The sequence below is a fragment of the Lampris incognitus genome, chromosome 12, assembly GCF_029633865.1.
Source record: "Lampris incognitus isolate fLamInc1 chromosome 12, fLamInc1.hap2, whole genome shotgun sequence".
Lineage (NCBI taxonomy): Eukaryota > Metazoa > Chordata > Actinopteri > Lampriformes > Lampridae > Lampris > Lampris incognitus.
In genome coordinates this window covers 12,000,272-12,018,176 of record NC_079222.1, presented here as the reverse complement: position 1 = coordinate 12,018,176, position 17,905 = coordinate 12,000,272, and the positions used below count along the sequence as shown (strand labels likewise).

General features: G+C 45.6%; 1 protein-coding gene across 2 annotated transcripts in view; it reads right to left on the bottom strand.

Annotated features, from left to right (window-relative positions):
* LOC130122185 (retinoic acid receptor RXR-alpha-A) overlaps nt 1–17,905 on the bottom strand; it is a 64,051-nt gene that overhangs the window by 30,016 nt on the left and 16,130 nt on the right. For both annotated transcript variants that reach the window (XM_056291226.1, XM_056291224.1), the window contains exons 2-3: nt 5,130–5,280; nt 979–1,158 (exon numbers count right to left, since the gene is read on the bottom strand). In XM_056291226.1, the coding sequence (XP_056147201.1) occupies nt 979–1,158; nt 5,130–5,280 (331 nt within the window). The remainder of the gene's footprint in view (nt 1–978; nt 1,159–5,129; nt 5,281–17,905) is intronic.

The window sequence follows — 17,905 nt, the reverse complement described above, 5'->3', positions numbered from 1 at the left end:
TTGTTTGGGTGATCCCAAACTTTTGAACGGTAGTGTATATATATATATATATACACACACACATACACACACCTATATATACACATCAATATATATACATCTATATATACATATATATATACACATCTATATATACATATATACATATATATACACACATACATACACACATATATATACACACACAAACATGTATGTATGTATGTATGTATGTATGTATGTATGTATGTATGTATGTATGTATGTATGTATGTATGTATGTATTTCCCCCCCGCCCTTTTTCTCCCCAATTTTAACCGGCCAATTGCCCCATTCTACCGAGCCTTCCTGGTCGTTGCTCCGCCCCCTCTGCCGACCCGGGGAGGGCTGCAGACCACCACATGCCTCCTCCGATACATGCGGAGTCGCCAGCTGCTTTTTCTTTTTCACCTGACAGTGAGGAGTTTCACCAGGGACACGTAGCACGTGGGAGGATCACGTTATCTCCCCCCTCCGAACAGGCACCCCGAACGACCAGAGGAGGATGCGCTAGTGCAGCGATCAGGACACCCACCCACATCCGGCTTCCCACCCGCAGACATGGCCAACTGTGTCTGTAGGGACGCCCGACCAAACCGGAGGTAAGATGAGGATTCGAACCGCCAATCCATGTGTTGGTAGGCAACAGAATAGACCGCCACGCCACCCGGGAGCCCCCACTACTACTACTACTTTCAGCTGCAATATAGCAAAGAAATACTGATTATACCATACACATTTAATGAGTCGTACAAAAAATATGACATAACTCAATAAATCAACCAACCAGCGGTGCTTTGCCTTGTGGTTGGTGCAACACAGATGAGACACTTCGCATGGATTATATATGTATTTGTGTGTGTGTGTGTGTGTGTGTGTGTGTGTGTTTTGTACGATGCACCAATGCACATTTGGGGTTGAGGGTGGGATTCCCTTGATCCTCAACGGCATGTGCTTTACCTTCTCTCTTCATGCCCATGGCCAAGCACTTCTGGTAGCGGCAGTACTGGCAGCGGTTTCTCTGGCGCTTGTCGATGATGCAGTCCTTGTTATCGCGGCAGGTGTAGGTCAGATCCTTACGCACCGTCCTTTTGAAGAAGCCTTTGCAGCCCTCACAGCTGTACACGCCATAGTGTTTACCTGAGGGGGGGGAAGAGAGAGGAGGTGAGTCGTTATGCTGCCCCATAAGGAATAATGTAGTATCAGTGAAGTCAGTAGCAAATTCTCCGCGCGTGGTCCACAGACAGAGTGGCCGGGGGGGGGGGGGGATGGGTTTTTTTTAGGAAGTTGGACGTGCATTTTTTAAAATGTAGGCGTGTTTGTTCATTACCTGGGATTTTGGCATAAGTATCAAAGCTGCACTTGGGAGGATGCATGATGGCTGCATCCATCCATCCACCCATTATCCAAACCGCTTATCCTGCTCTCAGGGTCGCGGGGATGCTGGAGCCTATCCCAGCAGTCATTGGGCGGCAGGTGGGGAGACACCCTGGACAGGCTGCCAGGCCATCACAGGGCCCACACACACACATTCACACCTGGGGACCATTTAGTACGGCCGAGTCACCTGACCTCCATGTCTCTGGACAGTGGGAGGAAACCGGAGCACCCGGAGGAAACCCACACAGACACGGGGAGAACATGCAAACTCCTCACAACCGGGGACGAACCCCCCAAGGTTGGACTACGCCGGGGCTCGAACCCAGGACCTTCTTGCTGTGAGGCGACCGCGCTAACCACTGTGCCAAATGAGACTGCAATTGTAATTTAAATAAATTTCAATAAAATAGATAAATAAATAAATAATAAATTAAATACATGTAACAAAAAAACCCTTTTAATCTGAACAGTGAAATTTTAAGATGACGGATTTTTTTCTTAATTTTTTTTAATGTTTTTAATGCAACGTTTAATTACAAAGTTGTAGATGTTTTACCAGTGAGGAAATAGTTCTCATACTTGTGATGTTTGTATGGTACATTCATAGAAATGGTACTTGTTCTTTGCAAATTGCCAAAGCTGTTTTCCTGGTATTTTACTTCTGGCTCTCACTAACTCATAGCCTCTACACACACACACACACACACACACACACACACACACACACACACACACACACACACACACAAAAAGTTCTGCAACACTAATGGAAAAGGCTGCATGGTACAACGGGTTCTGGTTCACTTTAGTGAGCGGTAATTGATGGACCGAGCACTCAAAACATCACAAAACGATTTCTCTTTCCATGAAGTCCATGGACTGGATGAATCCAGTTGGAATCTACGTTCTCCCAATTTATTTTACAGGATTAATCCACTTCGCTCATGAAGGACAGATGTCGATAGGAGTAATGAACTGGATTTAGGGAGGATTTTCCGGCTTCGAGACTCTTGAAAGACGGAGTGCGTAACTTAGCGTTGAGTCTGAGAAATATTTCGCACGATAATCCTTTCTTTTCCAACCATGTCATCCATTGATTTTCTTAATGAGTTGATTACGGAGGCGCTCTTCACCGGGTTGAGGCTCGCACGTGGACAGAGACGAACTTGCAGGTGCTAATTGCGTGTCGAGAATTCAAAGTGAAGACTTCATAGTCAAGGTCCTCGGGTCCTTGGGGGAACATTTAGGGTTTCGAGGGGAGAACACATGCGCTTGAGGTCTACGGTTGCACGATGACTCAAGACAAGCACGTGTTCCCTTTTCACAGCTGTTTAAATCATTACTAGAGTTCTTGTTCTCTACACTAGCATATCGTGTTGTTCATGTGCCCTGCATTTGTGCTAGCCAGCTATCTCAAGGACTCCTCGGGTCTTTTCGTTTGGCCAAGTCATCGTCCAGCGCATCCTGGATATTTTGTGGCCGGTTAACGTCCAAGGAGCTTTTCCATTCTCCGTTCTTGGCGTTCATTTGTGCTGGCGGCCTACTTCAGCTGTTTGGCGTTACATAGACCGTGTCACGTAAAGACACAAGAATGGACGAGATGACTGATGAGGAGCGAATGTTTGTGGGTGTCACTCGAAGTGATTTTTCCCCCTTGTACTTGGCCAGTTACCTCATTCCTCCGAGCCGTCCCGGTCGCTGCTCCGCCCCCTCCCCTCCAGCCGATCCGGACAGGGCTGCGGACTGCCACATGCCTCCTCTGATACACGTGGAGTCGCCAGCTGCTTCTTTTCACCTGACAGTGAGGGGTTTCGCCAGGGGGACGTAGCACGTGGGAGGATCACGCTATTCCCCCCCAGTTCCCCCTCCCCCCGGAACAGGTGCCCCGACCGACCAGAGGAGGCGCTAGTGCAGCGACCAGGACACATACCCACATCCGGCTTCCCACCCGCAGACACGGCCAATTGTGTCTGTAGGGATGCCCGACCAAGCCGGAGTTAACACGGGGATTCAAACGGGCGGTCCTCATGCTGGTGGGCAACGGAATAGGCCGCTACGCTAAGTGATATTTTTACTGATGGCTGTGATGACGGTGTTGGACAGTGTGAATAGTGACTGATCTGGTAACTAGTACTAAACTAGTGCTACTGTCTGCTACTGGCCTCTCGTCAGTGAGGGAAAATGAGTGGAGAGATAAACGGTGGGGTAACTTCCTCTTTGAGAGGCTGCTGTTGCCACGGAAACTTTCAACTTTCATCAATAAAGAGTGGTCGTCCTCTTCACTTGGAGAAAAGAGCAGACTAGGAATATTACGGGGGCGTTAAGTGAATATTTTCATACTGAGGAAGTTTAAATGATGTGCTAAAATAACCAAACAACATGAGTAATGTGTGTCCGCGTAAGTATGTGGGTGTTTTTTGGCTTGTTCCCCCTTTTTTCTCCCCAATTGTATCCGGCCAATTACCTCACTCTTCCGAGCAATCCCGGTCGCTGCTCCACCCCCTCTGCCTATCCGGTAGGGGGGGGGGCTGCTGCAGACTACCACATGCCTCCTCCGATACATGTGGAGTTGCCAGCCGCTTCTTTTCACCTGACAGTGAGGAGTTTCACCGTTGGGTTCCCCCCCCCCGAACAGGCGCCCTGACCAACCACAGGAGGCGCTAGTGGAGCGGCCAGGACCACATCCAGCTTCCCACCCGCAGACATGGCTGATTGTGTCTGTAGGGACGCCCGACCATGCCGGAGGTAACACGGGGATTCGAACCGGTGATCCTTGTGTTGGTAGGCAACGGAATAGACCGCTACGCTACCCGGACGCCCCATGTGGATGGTGATTTATTCGTCCATCTGTTTGCACACACACGTGCGTCAATCAGTGTGGGTTCAAGTGTATGACTTTACATTTGTGTGCTGAACATTCACAGATGTGCACACCGTGGTCAACTTGTACCTCCACGCCGCTTAGCTTGGCTCAAAAACTGACAGGTATTAGCTGTAATCCCCCTTTCTGCTGCACTTTGTTATCGGACATCTCAAGTTAATCTTGTCTAACTAGCTGCTTCAGAGCCAGACTGTGTTAGACTATCTCAGTTTGGCTTCACGGCAAAATATTTGCAAATTACTGTTTACAATAATATTTCATGTTATATTGATGGTAGATGAATAACGAGGCATTTCCACAATGGTTACCGCTGTATGTTGTATAACCTGAGTTAGAATGAAATAAATAAATAAAACCTAAATAAAATAAATAGCATCTAACATCTCCAAAAAAAAAACCCAATATTAATCCGTCAAAAATATATCTAAAAAATTAATAAATACAATATGAATGAATAAACAAACATTATATATATATATCTATATCTATCTATCTATCTATCTATCTATCTATCTATCTATCTATCTATCTATCTATCTATCTATCTATCTATCTATACACACACACACACATACATGTATATGCATGTATATGTATATGCATGTATATGTATGTATATATATATGTGTGTGTGTGTGTGTGTGTACATATACACACACACACACACACACACACACACACACACACACACACACACACACACACACATATATATATATATGATCTTGTGAATATACCGAATACTCGTTGGTTTTTTGTTTGTTTGTTTTTTTAGCTTGATAAGTTGCTCTATAGGACCTTTTATGTACTGCTATCCACATTGCTTCCACATTTGCTTGACAGAACTCACCTGAGGAGCGGTCGCCGCAGATGGCACAGATGTGTTTGGTGATGGAGAGGGGCGTGCCTGAGGGCTGGGCGGGCACCTTCATCACCCCGTTGAGGCCCAGCGGGGGCTTAATGTCCTCCGTGCTGCTGACCGAGTTCATTGAAGAGTTCAACTGGAACATCAACACACACAAACACACACGCTGACAGGTCACAACGCAGCCCCGTGAACTCAAAGCAACGACATCACACACCCCGCTGCACAAGCCCGTCACAAACCAGAGTGGGTCGGATGCAGGGGCTCGGTGGCACTGGCTGCTGAACAGCGGAGCGGCCAGCCTTGCTCAGATAAGAGAAGGCGCGGTTGCACGTATATGCGGTGAGATTAAATGTGTGTTTAGCTGCAGATTGTGACTCACAACCAGGAAACTATATGATGACTTCTTTTACTGGAGACAAATGGACAGCAGTTCCAGTAGCAGTCCCCCCCCCCACTCCTGATCCATCCGTTTCAGATCTAAATCTGACGCGGCAGGATCCTGCACCACTCCACCCCAGGATCTCTTTTATTCATGCACTCGACAAGCCCCCTCCAGGCTCCCGAATGCTCCGCCTTAGCACAACTCCGATGCAAAATTTAACAGTACAGCGAAATAAAGAGGCGAGCGTTTGTTTTAGCAAGGGTGCGAGCAGAGGCTCAAATCCCATTTCGGTTGCTTCTTCCCCTCCACTGGAAGAAAAAAAAAAACAGTTTAGATAAAATTCATCTGAAAGTGACCAATCCCCCCTGCCCCCCCAGCGCAAGAGGAGAGCAGAGGGGGACTAATTATTATAACGAGCTACAAGCTGTTAACAGAAGAGATAAAAGCGAGCGAGCAAGTAGTCAGGAACATTAAATGATCTGCATGGAGCTGGAGCAAGCAAACCCCTGGCAAAACACCGGAAAGAAACAAAAGCACCAGGGGCCTCGCGCATCAACCGCTACTACGGGCAAAGTTGTGCGCACACACCCATGGAATTTTGTTTAGTCGGAAGCAAAGCATGATGGTCATTTGTAATTCCTTCCTCCTGAACATCTTTTGTCTGCTTCTTGCAACAAGCAGTCCAGTCACCCAGGCCTGCAGAGACATCAGGGTCAGCCAGCCGGTGTCGAAATTCAGGGGTTGCCCAGGTTCTACACTGGTCTCTGAGACAAACGTCAGGGCTAAAAAATCCCATGGGTGTGTAAGGGCAAATTCGCCCATAGGAACAGTTGATACATGAGGCCCCTGATCACATGACTGGATCAACAGCCTTAGCCAGAATATGAGAAGTAAAAATAAATAGATAAATAAAATTTTATAAACACACACACACACACACACACACATATATATATATATATATATGCATACACACACACCAATATATATGTACACACACACACACACACACACACACATATATATATATATATAGCAGGGGGAGGGTAAGGATCTCTCAATATCATCCATACCAATGGAGACCTCTTACATACTTACTCACACAAACAAATGCTAGCAAACACGCATAAACAATGAAGGAGCGAGAAACACAGGAACAAAGTCGGCTGCAGAGAGACATATATACATGGGTGCATACCGCCAGACTACACATGGGCGAGACGAATCTGTGGTAGCACAAAAACTCCAGTCTGGAGACCCCCCATTTGTGTCTGCAGGGGCTGGGTGGGACCGGGCGGGCCATTTTGTTTGCATGAAACTACCATCATAATACATGTCAAGAAAGCATATCCTCCTCAGCTGTGTTTAGAGTGATATCTGCTGGACTGCATTAGCCGTTCTACTATATGTGCGTTAGAGACGCATACACAATGCTCTGCAACACACACAAACACACACCACTCAAGGCCATGGGGAACATATACACGAACCGGCATGCAGCTTTTTTTTTTCTTCCAACTTCCACATCTCGGTTTGTTCAGATTAGTATGTTAGTGTTAACCCCTCGCACCGCACGCTCCGTGTGAAAGGCGGCAGTTTCACACAGAAGCCCACAAAACCCCCTTTGGTTGCGGGCAAACACACTACGCATGTGTTCGCTCACAAAGACACAAAGATGGGTGCTCACACAAAAAAGTACACGTCAAGTCTTAAGGTTAAGGAAACTTCTGCCTGAAAGAGTCCGAGTAGGCTGTCATTTCCCTCGGGTAGACCTGTTTCCCCTGGCCGGCCCTGTAAGTATTTAACATTATTCTACGCATTTTAAGTCATCAGTATCACGAATCAGTGGGGCATTCTCATGACATTCTCTAGAGTCAAAATTTGCTAAATATTTATTTACTATACATATATTTTACATCTTGATTTTTTTCCCCCCACCCATCTCTGGAAATGTAGTTCATTAAACGCTACCAAATTCTGTGGCCCTAGAGAGTGAGGATTAATCCTGCAAAAAATATAAACTTGATTAAATCTAGGTAAGTGTCTACATTTAAGTCAAGTCAATTTCATTTGTATAGCCCAAATATCACCATATTACATATTTGCCCCAAAGGGCTTTACAGCAACACAACATCCTGTCCTTAGACCCTCGCATTGGATACGGCACAACTCCCTAAAAAAACAAAAAAACAAACTTAATGGAATTTTCCCTTAAATTACCCCTTAAAATTTAAAGAACAATCATCAAAAGTAGCTTTTGCTGATATTTTTTTATCTAGAATATACATATTCTGCATAGAGTAACAGAAGGTCAGAGTGACGCTGAAGCTGCTATTTGCACCGTTCAAATAAACAGTAAAGAATATGGAGTACACAGTTATTAGTACAATTTTTTTCAACTTTGAGTTGGTGTCGAAATTCTGCCTTGTGCCACAGGGGTTTAAGGAGGTAGCTTTGAGCACATCTGCAAGACACAAACAGAGAAACAAACCCTGCATTGTTTGTTTGGCAACAACTTGAGGGGCATGTGCACACACCCACACCTTTGCACATTTATACAAGTGGCTGCACACACACACACTTATTCATGCATGCATGCACGCACACTTGCACACACACACACACACAGCTGCACACATTATGAGGTCTTACCTCAGTTAAACGCCTGAGTCTACTCTGTTTCCCCTGCAGCGTAGCACTGACAGAGCTGTCTCCTCAGCTGAGATTGTTTCTATCAAACCCCCCTATCTGTCTGACAGAAAAGACTCTTCCGCTCACAATCTATTTTCAGTCAACTTGCAATTCAATCAGCACTGTCACTCCCCGTGGTGGGGTGGGCTGGGGGGGCCTTTCTCTTTTTCTCTTCCGCCCAGGGCATGGAGGATTAACGTGGCTCAGAACTGGTTCTGGAAATAGAAAGCATCGCACCCCCACGTCCCCAACCCTCAATCTAAAACACATACATGTGACCCCCTTCACAGAGCGGCATGGCTGGGCCAGCTGTGTGTGCAGCACTATCTTCGGGGGAAACCCCTCGTCAATCCCATTTGCTCTCTGTGCCTTGTTTTATGAAGGAGGAGTGGTTGGCTTGATATAGATGCACTACTGTGTTCTTTCATTTGGCCTCTTAAAGAGTTTTACCAAACAGAAAGAGGGAGAGAGAAAGAGAGAGAGAGAAAAAAAGGGCAAGGAATTCAACATTTGCACAGGAATTTAGGGCACAAGGCTCCCTGCAGTACTGCAGTGCACTGCAAGAGGACATGGAATGCATTGACTAACAGTATTTCATATACAGCAGGTGTTATGTAACATGCTGCGGAGGATATTCGATTGGTACATCTAGTACAGTTGGGGTCTCAGTTGGCTTGTGGGTGTCACATTCTGCACGGAACTGATATGTGTGATTGTTTGCCCTGTTCTGCCGGGCAGATTCAGCACTCTCGCGATTTAACATGTATAGGCAGGACATTAACGCTGTTCTCAAAGGAGCGTTTGTCTTCGGGAGCTGACGGAAGTCAATACTTTCAGACATAATGAGTCAACGTGATGTTAAGACTGAGAAAAGCGAGTCGGTAAAATGATCCGTCATAGACGACCGCACGTAGCCGAGCCAAGTTTATTTTATTCTATTTCTTTATTCTCCCTGATTTTTTTTTTGTTTTTTGTAATTGTTGTGAACTTCCCCAAAATTAGTTCCTACCTGTAAATCGGTTCCACCCTTTAAATACTTAACTTTTGTTCCCCGGGAGCGCTGTTCCGGTGTGACACCTCCGAGCCTAGCTTCAGTGAGCACGTGTGCTCGGAGCTGGTGAGTCACGTTTCCTAACGTTCTCTCCATTATCTTACACATTTTCTTCTTCTTTTTTTTCTAAAAGTTATATTATGGTGCTACACACATTTTTCTGAGGCGCTAACCTACTTATTGGTCTATCCTCCGTTGTGTAAATGATTTGTAATTTTGATTTAGACCATAGTATTCATGTGTGTTTGGCTAATTTAATTAGCCTCGTGCTAGCTTCAACGGGGCTTTGTACTCGCTGGTCTCGTGGCTTAATGGGCAGCATGCAACGGTTGGATTTGAATGGCATCCCCTCGTAGGTGATGTGATGTTTTGTACTGTTTCATGTGAGTTTTGTGTTGTTTTTTTGTAGTACGGAGAGATGCAGAGGGCAAGATATGTGACTGATGCCCGTGTTTTCCTCTTTTTCCCTGTGGAGAAAAAATAAACCCCACAAATCTCCATCTCCAGTGTGTGTCTCACCGACTACACAACGCAGAGACAGAAAGCAGTTGTTAGTCAGTTACATGTATCCTACGTTATCTTATTTTTTATTAACAGAGGAACGAGTCCCGTAACTATTACTATGCTACGGCAAAACCTGTTGTAGGGGAAAAAAAGAGTTGAAAGGAAGAAAAAAAGAAAATGCTTCCCCTAGCCAATAGAAAGGGAAGAGAAAAGAGCCGAGGAGACATTGGAGGCCTCGTGCTTAAGACAGGCTTAGCTAGTTTCGGAGTCGGAGCAGAGACTTTTTGCTCATAAAGACACTTCAAAAGGAGACATCAAATCCTCGCACACCGCTCCTCAATGCGCAAACCTCCTGTGGAACTTCAGTGCTTTTCCAGTTCAAGGGCACCTTTTCACAGCGAGGGAAAGTTATCTTCACAAGCTTTCTTTCATGGTGCCCGTACAGAGTCCTTTCCAAAAGCCTTCCGTTATGCGGCGGCGAAACGTGAATGTAAGTGTGCATAAGCCCGCTGCGACACATGGAACGTCCCATTTTACGAGCCATTATTACATTTATCTCGTTTCTGAACTGTATCCTGGAAAAACAAAGACAGCTGTCAAAAGCTTGTGTCCCGTTTTATCTTGTAGACCCCAAGGATGTGGATGTGCTCGACATAAATCTCCTGTTGACAGGGGACAACACTTAACCAGTCGACCCCTAGGAGACCCCTCGGAGGTGGGGATGAGGATCGGGGTGATCTGACCCGATGATAACCCCGTGTCGCCTTTCACCTCTGACACTCAATGACAACCGCTTCCTTCTAAAAGCCACCTTATCTCCGTCCTCCCTCTCAAAAGTGTGAGAGGAATGAGCGAGAACTTTCTTTTCGCCCTCGCAGTGCGCAAGGGCCCCGGCATCTGATCTGGGCATGTATAAACAGAGACGGGGATTGGGTTTCAATCAAGCGATGTGTTAATGGACCTGTTCTTCTGTGGCCTTTGGGGAATGCTCACATTAAGACACCCTTCGGGATCAATTACAAATCCGAAGGACACCTGTTCGAGTAGAGTTAATGAACAAATCTTTCATATATATAACACACGCATGTGTGCTTATAATGAAGCTGCAGTCCACAGTTTTTATCCATTAATAAGCCGTTATTCTATCCATTTGAAACATGAGGACAATGTGGTGACGTTTCTGTCGGACAGACTTTCAGTATTACAGTCCAGCAGTGTTCTGATGGAGTTGGGATGTAGGAGGCAGCGAGAACTAGATTCATTGCAATTGATTTTTTTCAGGCTACAAACAAGGTTTAGTAGTAATTGTCGCTTGTGTGCCATCAGCTCAGCAGTGGTACTTACTGACCTTGTGAAAAAAGGGATCATTGGATCAGAGCTGACACAGGCAGTGTAATGTATTACAAAGTAAATCAACATACATATGAACACTGCTCGCCAGTCATATTGATTTTCTGTCCAGCAGATGCATATTCACATCAGCATCACATTTCAGCCTCTTTTTTCTCCTCCCTGCTGGAGTTGTTTCAAACACACGTGTTCACTGTTGCACCAGTGTGCGTGTAACCCACTCAAAAACTGTCACCACTGGTATACGGAGACTGGAGAGTGTCTCCAACCATGGTAAAGATGCCGTTGAGTATTATGCAAAGCATTGTTGCCTCATAGCAAGAAGGTCCCGGGTTTGAAACCCAGGCCGTCCCATGTCCTTTGTGTGTGGAGTTTGTATGTTCTCCCTTGTCTGCATGGGTTTCCTCCGGGTGCTCCAGTCCCCCCCCCCCCACTGTCAAAAGACATGCATGTTAGGGTTAATACTCCTGTCTGTGCCCCTGACTGATTCATGGCAAGAAAATTTGGAGTTGGCCCCCGGGTGCTGCGAGGTGGCTGCCCACTGCTCCTATCTACACTGTGTGTTGGGATGGATGAAATGCAGAGGATGAATTTCCCCACAGGGATTAATAAGGTACATCTATTTTTTGGGGGGGGGGGATTTCTCCCCCCCTTTTCTCCCCAATTGCACCCGGCCAGCTACCCCACTCTTCTGAGCCGTCCCAGTCTCTGCTCCACCCCCTCTGCCGATCCGGGGAGGGCTGCAGACTACCACATGCCTCCTCTGATACATGTTGAGTTGCCAGCCGCTTCTTTTCACCTGACAGTGAGGAGTTTCACCAGGGGGACATAGCACGTGGTGGGAGCTTCACGCTATTCTCCCTCTCCCCTGAACAGGCGCCCCGACTGACCAGAGGAGGTGCTAGTGCAGCGACCAGGACACATACCCACATCCCGCTTCCCACCTGCAGACATTGACAATTTTGTCTGGAGGGACGCCCAGCCAAGCTGGAGGTAACACGGGGATTCGAACCGGCGATCCCCATGTTGGTAGGCAATGGAATTTCCGCTATGCTACCTGGATGCCCAAGTCTGAATTTTTCATGTTTTTTTTTTAATCCATCATTGTGGTCCAACAATAAAGTACATCTTATCTCATCTTAAAATAACTATCTATTAATGGAGAAAATCACGTTTTCGTCTTTAACACAATAATCAGGACAAACTCATATACAGATTTATACAGACTAGTCTATCAGTTTGGTCTTTCAGTGGCAGTCCAGGTGAGCAGAAGACCATCTGGATGTCACCATATTAGTGAGGGGGAGGAAGGACATCATGGCCAGTACACCAGCCTCAACTGTTTTGATACGCTGTGGAGTAGTGCCATCACAGCCCCGTATGATGTAAGCTGGGACATGCCAGGTAGTAGTGCCATCACAGCCCCGTATGATGTAAGCTAGGACATGCCAGATGGTAGTGCCATCACAGCCCCGTATGATGTAAGCTAGGACATGCCAGGTAGTAGTACCATCACAGCCCCGTATGATGTAAGCTAGGACATGCCAGGTAGTAGTACCATCACAGCCCCGTATGATGTAAGCTAGGACATGCCAGGTAGTAGTGTCATCACAGCCCCGTATGATGTAAGCTAGGACATGCCAGGTAGTAGTACCATCACAGCCCCGTATGATGTAAGCTAGGACATGCCAGGTAGTAGTGCCATCACAGCCCCGTATGATGTAAGCTAGGACATGCCAGTTAGTAGTGCCATCACAGCCCCGTATGATCTAAGCTAGGACATGCCAGTTTTGTGCTCTCACTGCTGGGATCTGACGGTGCAACAGCAGACTTGGATCCATTCAGCTCTAGGAAACAAACAATTAGCTTATCGCTATTCTCCAACCTGGACTGTGATAAACATTAAGGGGTCATTTAGGGGTAGGCCTCAAATAATTTTGTACAATGTGAAAGTCAAAAATGGGATGACATAAGAATGGAGAGAAAGATAATAGCAATACAACAACAACAACTACTACTACTACTACTACTACTACTACTACCACTACTACTACTAATAATAATAATACACTTTATTGTAAGTGAATATATGTAATGTTATGTAAGTAATTATAGAAAACAAGAACACATTGTCAATGAAGTGAATTACAACTCATCTTACAAAACTGGATGTGTTCTGTTATTTAAGATTTGTAGATTATGAGAGCGTTTCAGTGCTGTTGTCTCATAAATGTGCACATAAACCATAAATGCGCACCTAAAACACCCCTAAACAGTGGCCGTGCAACTTTGAACAATACGAGATCAACGTCTTAAGTTTGTAGTTGGAAGTAGGCTTAATATTGACTGCATATGTTTGACTGGGTAGCCAACATTACATATTATTTACATAATATCCCGATTGGGTAGTTAATAATAAAACTGTACAATGGTTTCTTTAGGAAGCCCCCACTCCTGCCCCCTCAGCCTACACATGTGGTACAGCTATGCGTAAGATTAAATGTCAGTTTGTGGGTACGAAAGTTAGAGGCCAGGTAAATTAAGGGCTTTGCATCTAAAATCAATGAACCACATTAAGAGAGATGGATCCCCTTCAATCCCAGGTAGGACAATTTGCCCACGGACCAACTAAAACACTTTCCTTTCCATTTGGCAATTCTGTGTGGTTGGTTGTGCTTTTATGTCTCTAAAATCTCCGTGGAAGTTAAGTGTCTGTGGTCACAACACAATTACTTTTTGTTATCTGTGGTTCCCATCTGATTCAGACAGAAATGCTTTCATGGTCTCTGCTCCCCCTGTTTGGGACTTATTGCTAAATGATTTAAAGCAAAAAAAAAAAAAAAAAAAAGGCTTCTCTTGCTTAGCTTAAAATTATTATGAAGGCTCTTGAAGAATGCTTAATAAGAAGCTGTCTATGCTTTGTAGAAAGAACAAATCAAAGGCAGGCATGTGAACCTGCTTTTAGGCTGCTGGACCTCTGTTTTTTCATATACATTTTTTATATGTGTATACACACACACACACACACACACACACACACACACATATACATTTATGTGTGTGTGTACACCTCAAAGACAAATACACAGGTAACCATCAAATGTTGCATATACCGAGGTGATGCACTGTTTCCACTGCTGTTCTCCATAGGTCTGAACCCCCTCAGTCAGACCATCACAAAGAGTGGATATGGATACAGGTTCAGAAGTTTAGTTACCATCAGCCACCTCCTATACATGGATGACATCAAGCTGTATGCCAGGAATGAGCGAGACATTGACTCACTGATCCACCTCACAAGGATCTACAGCAATGACATTGGGATATCATTCAGACTGGCCAAGTGCGGTCGGATGGTGGCAAAAACAGGAAAGGTGGTGAGCACCGAAGAGGCTGAATTACCAGATGAAAGGATCACAGACATACAGTACAGTTACAAGTACCTGGGTATTCCACAGGCAAATGGAAACCACTAGGATGTAGCAAGGAGTTCAGCTACTGCCAAATACCTACAGAGAGCAAGGCAGGTCCTGAGGAACCAGCTCAATGGGAAGAATAAGATCTAAGCCATCAACACATATACCCTACCAGTCATCAGATACTCAGCTGGAATAATAAGCTGGCCTAAGGAGGAGATAAAGAAAAAAGAAAGCCACTTTATTTTTGTCATTGTGAATGTTACAACGAAATTTGTTCTCTGCATTTAACCCATCCTATTGTATAGGAGCAGCGGGCAGCTGCAGCACCCCTAGACCAACTCCAGTTCTTCTTTCCATTGCCTTGGTCAGGGGCACAGGCAGGAGTATTAACCCTTCCATGCATGTCTTTTTGACAAGGCCACAGATATCAGGTCACTGAAACTCTTCACAATGCACGGAGGGTTCCACCCGAAGTCCAGCAGCCTGAGACTACGATAAGCGAAAAATATGGGGGCTGGGGGTGAGTGAGTGTCAGAGCCGCTGTCCAGGATGAAACAAGGAACATCCATGAGTACATCAGAAAGATGGCCCCCCAGGACGAACTGCTGAGCGAGTACCTCATGCAGCAGAAGATAGAGAGTGGGGAGGAAGAAGAAGAGGAGGTATCATGGAAGATCAAGCCCCTCCATGGAATGTACCATCAACAGACAGAAGACGTAGCTGATATCAAGAAATCCTACCAGCGGCTAGAAAAGGCTGGACTGAAGGACAGCACAGAGGCTATGATCATTGCAGCACAAGAACAGGCACTCAGGACCAGATCGGTTGAGGCAGGGGTCTACCACGCCAGACAAGACTCAAGATGCAGGCTGTGCAAAGATGCCCCTGAGACAGTCCAGCACTTAGTAGCAGGTTGTAAAATGCTAGCTGGGAAATAATACACTGAAAGGAATAACCAAGTGGCTGGGAGAGTGTACAGGAACATCTGTACTGAATAAAGACTGGAAGTTCCCAAGTCCAAATGGGAGACACCGCCAAAGGTTGTTGAGAATGGCAGAGCTAAGATCCTGTGAGACTTCAAGTTCCAGACTGACAAGCAGGTGCTGGCTAACCAATCAGACATTGTGGTGGTTGAAAAGGAACAGAAGACAGACAGCAGTAGTGATCGACGTAGCAGTCATTGGTACACTACTGTCCCTGCTCTGAGCAGCACCAAAAGAGTAATACTGTCCATGGACACCTACAACCTATGAAATAAATTTCATCTGGGAGATAAATACAACACATCGAAATCCCAAATCATCTTCACAACAAAGAATCAAGGAAAAAAAAATACAGCTGTTTCCACACACAAAATGCTGAGGGATGTGATCAGTAATGATTTGCACTAAGCTCTGTTGAAACACATTCTCCTGCTTCCCAATGGAGAGAGTTTAGGGTAAACAGCCTGCTTTTGGAAAGTTTTGAGATTCCCTGTGCCTACATCACGCTGTGCCTTACCAGATAACATGACTCAAAGCAATGGCTGCCAGAGCTAGCAGATGTGTTCTGACAGGGACTCTTGTTGAAGTGAAGAAATGATATTGAGTCTATCAGCAGCATAAACGCAACAGCAGTGGAGTGGGAATCTGCACAGCGACTTCCTGCTGTTTTCACAACTCAGGCTGGTGGTTAATGTGTGCGTTTGTGTCTTTGGCACTGATGTGTGTGTGTGTGTGTGTGTGTGTGTGTGTGTGTGCGCGCGTGTAGAGGAGGTATTTATACGGAGTTGCACATTAATGCATTTCTGAGCTTTTTGTTTTGTAGTTTTGTGCGCCTGTTGTCTTTTAGTGTGCGTATGCTTATGTGTGCAGTACATTTCTATTTTTGCCCATCGTCACGTGTGTATGTGTGTATTAGTGTATTAGTGTGCAAGCGAAAGGACATTTTTAGGTTTTGTTGAATCTTGGTCCGCAAACGTGCTAACTTCTGCATTTGTGTGTGCGTATGTGTGCATGTGGGTTGTTTTTACTGTAAACACGTGCCCCTCCTGTGAGCACCATGCAGCCTGCCGCTGACAGAGCAGCTTTCACAACACTGGAGTTACAGTCTTCTCACGCCAGTCTTCACCCACTTCCCCCCCCCCTCTTTTTCTCTCCTTTTATCTTTTCTCTCTCATCTCTTTCTCACTCTATAAATCGTCCGCACTGTATTTCTATTGCAACCTGATGCTTCGCCTTTCCCATTGCTCACCTATTAGACAAGTCAGCGCTTTCGCCGTAGCCAAACAAAATTCAAACGCACACATACGGTGCATGTTTCACCATAGAAAAGACATCACTACGCTGACCTTCTGCCAGTTCCTCAATGGTGAGCGTTCCTTTGCTCTCACAAATTCAGGCCACAACATCTCCGCCAGGCAAATATCTGTACCTCCCATTCTAGTAGTAGTAGCTGTAGTAGTAGTAGTAGTGGTAGTAGTAGTGGTGGTGGTAGTACTAGTGGTAGTAGTAGTAGTAGTACTAGTAGTGGTAGTAGTAGTAGTAGTGGTAGTAGTAGTAGTGGTGGTGGTAGTAGCAGTGGTGGTGGTAGTAGTAGTAGTAGTACTAGTAGTGGTAGTAGTAGTAGTAGTAGTAATAGTGGTAGTAGTAGTAGTGGTAGTAGTAGTAGCGGTGGTGGTAGTAGTAGTAGTAGTGTTGGTGGTAGTAGTAGTGGTAGTAGTAGTAGTGGTAGTAGTAGTAGTAGTGGTAGTACTAGTGGTAGTAGTAGTAGTAGTACTAGTAGTGGTAGTAGTAGTAGTGGTGGTGGTGGTAGTAGTAGTAGTACTAGTGGTAGTAGTAGTAGTAGTAGTAGTAGTAGTAGCGGTGGTGGTAGTAGTAGTGGTAGTAGTAGTAGTGGTGGTGGTAGTAGTAGCAGTAGTAGTAGTAGTAGTGGTGGTGGTAGTAGTAGTGGTAGTAGTAGTAGTAGTGGTGGTGGTAGTAGTAGTGGTAGTAGTAGCAGTAGTAGTGGTGGTAGTAGTAGTAGTAGTAATAGTAGTAGTAGCGGTAGTAGTAGTAGTATCAGTAGTAGTATCAGTAGTAGTAGTAGTAGTAGTGGTGGTGGTGGTAGTAGTGGTAGTAGTAGTAGTAGTAGTGGTGGTAGTAGTAGTGGTAGTAGTAGCAGTAGTAGTAGTAGTGGTGGTAGTAGTAGTAGTGGTAGTAGTAGTGGTAGTAATAGTAGTAGTAGCGGTAGTAGTAGTAGTATCAGTAGTAGTAGTAGTAGTAGTGGTGGTGGTAGTAGTAGTAGTAGTAGTGGTGGTGGTGGTAGGCGACAAACCCTTTTCCCACCTGGACCCAATCGTAGATGTGAGTCGCGCATGCGCAGAGTTGCCCCAGAGCGGTCA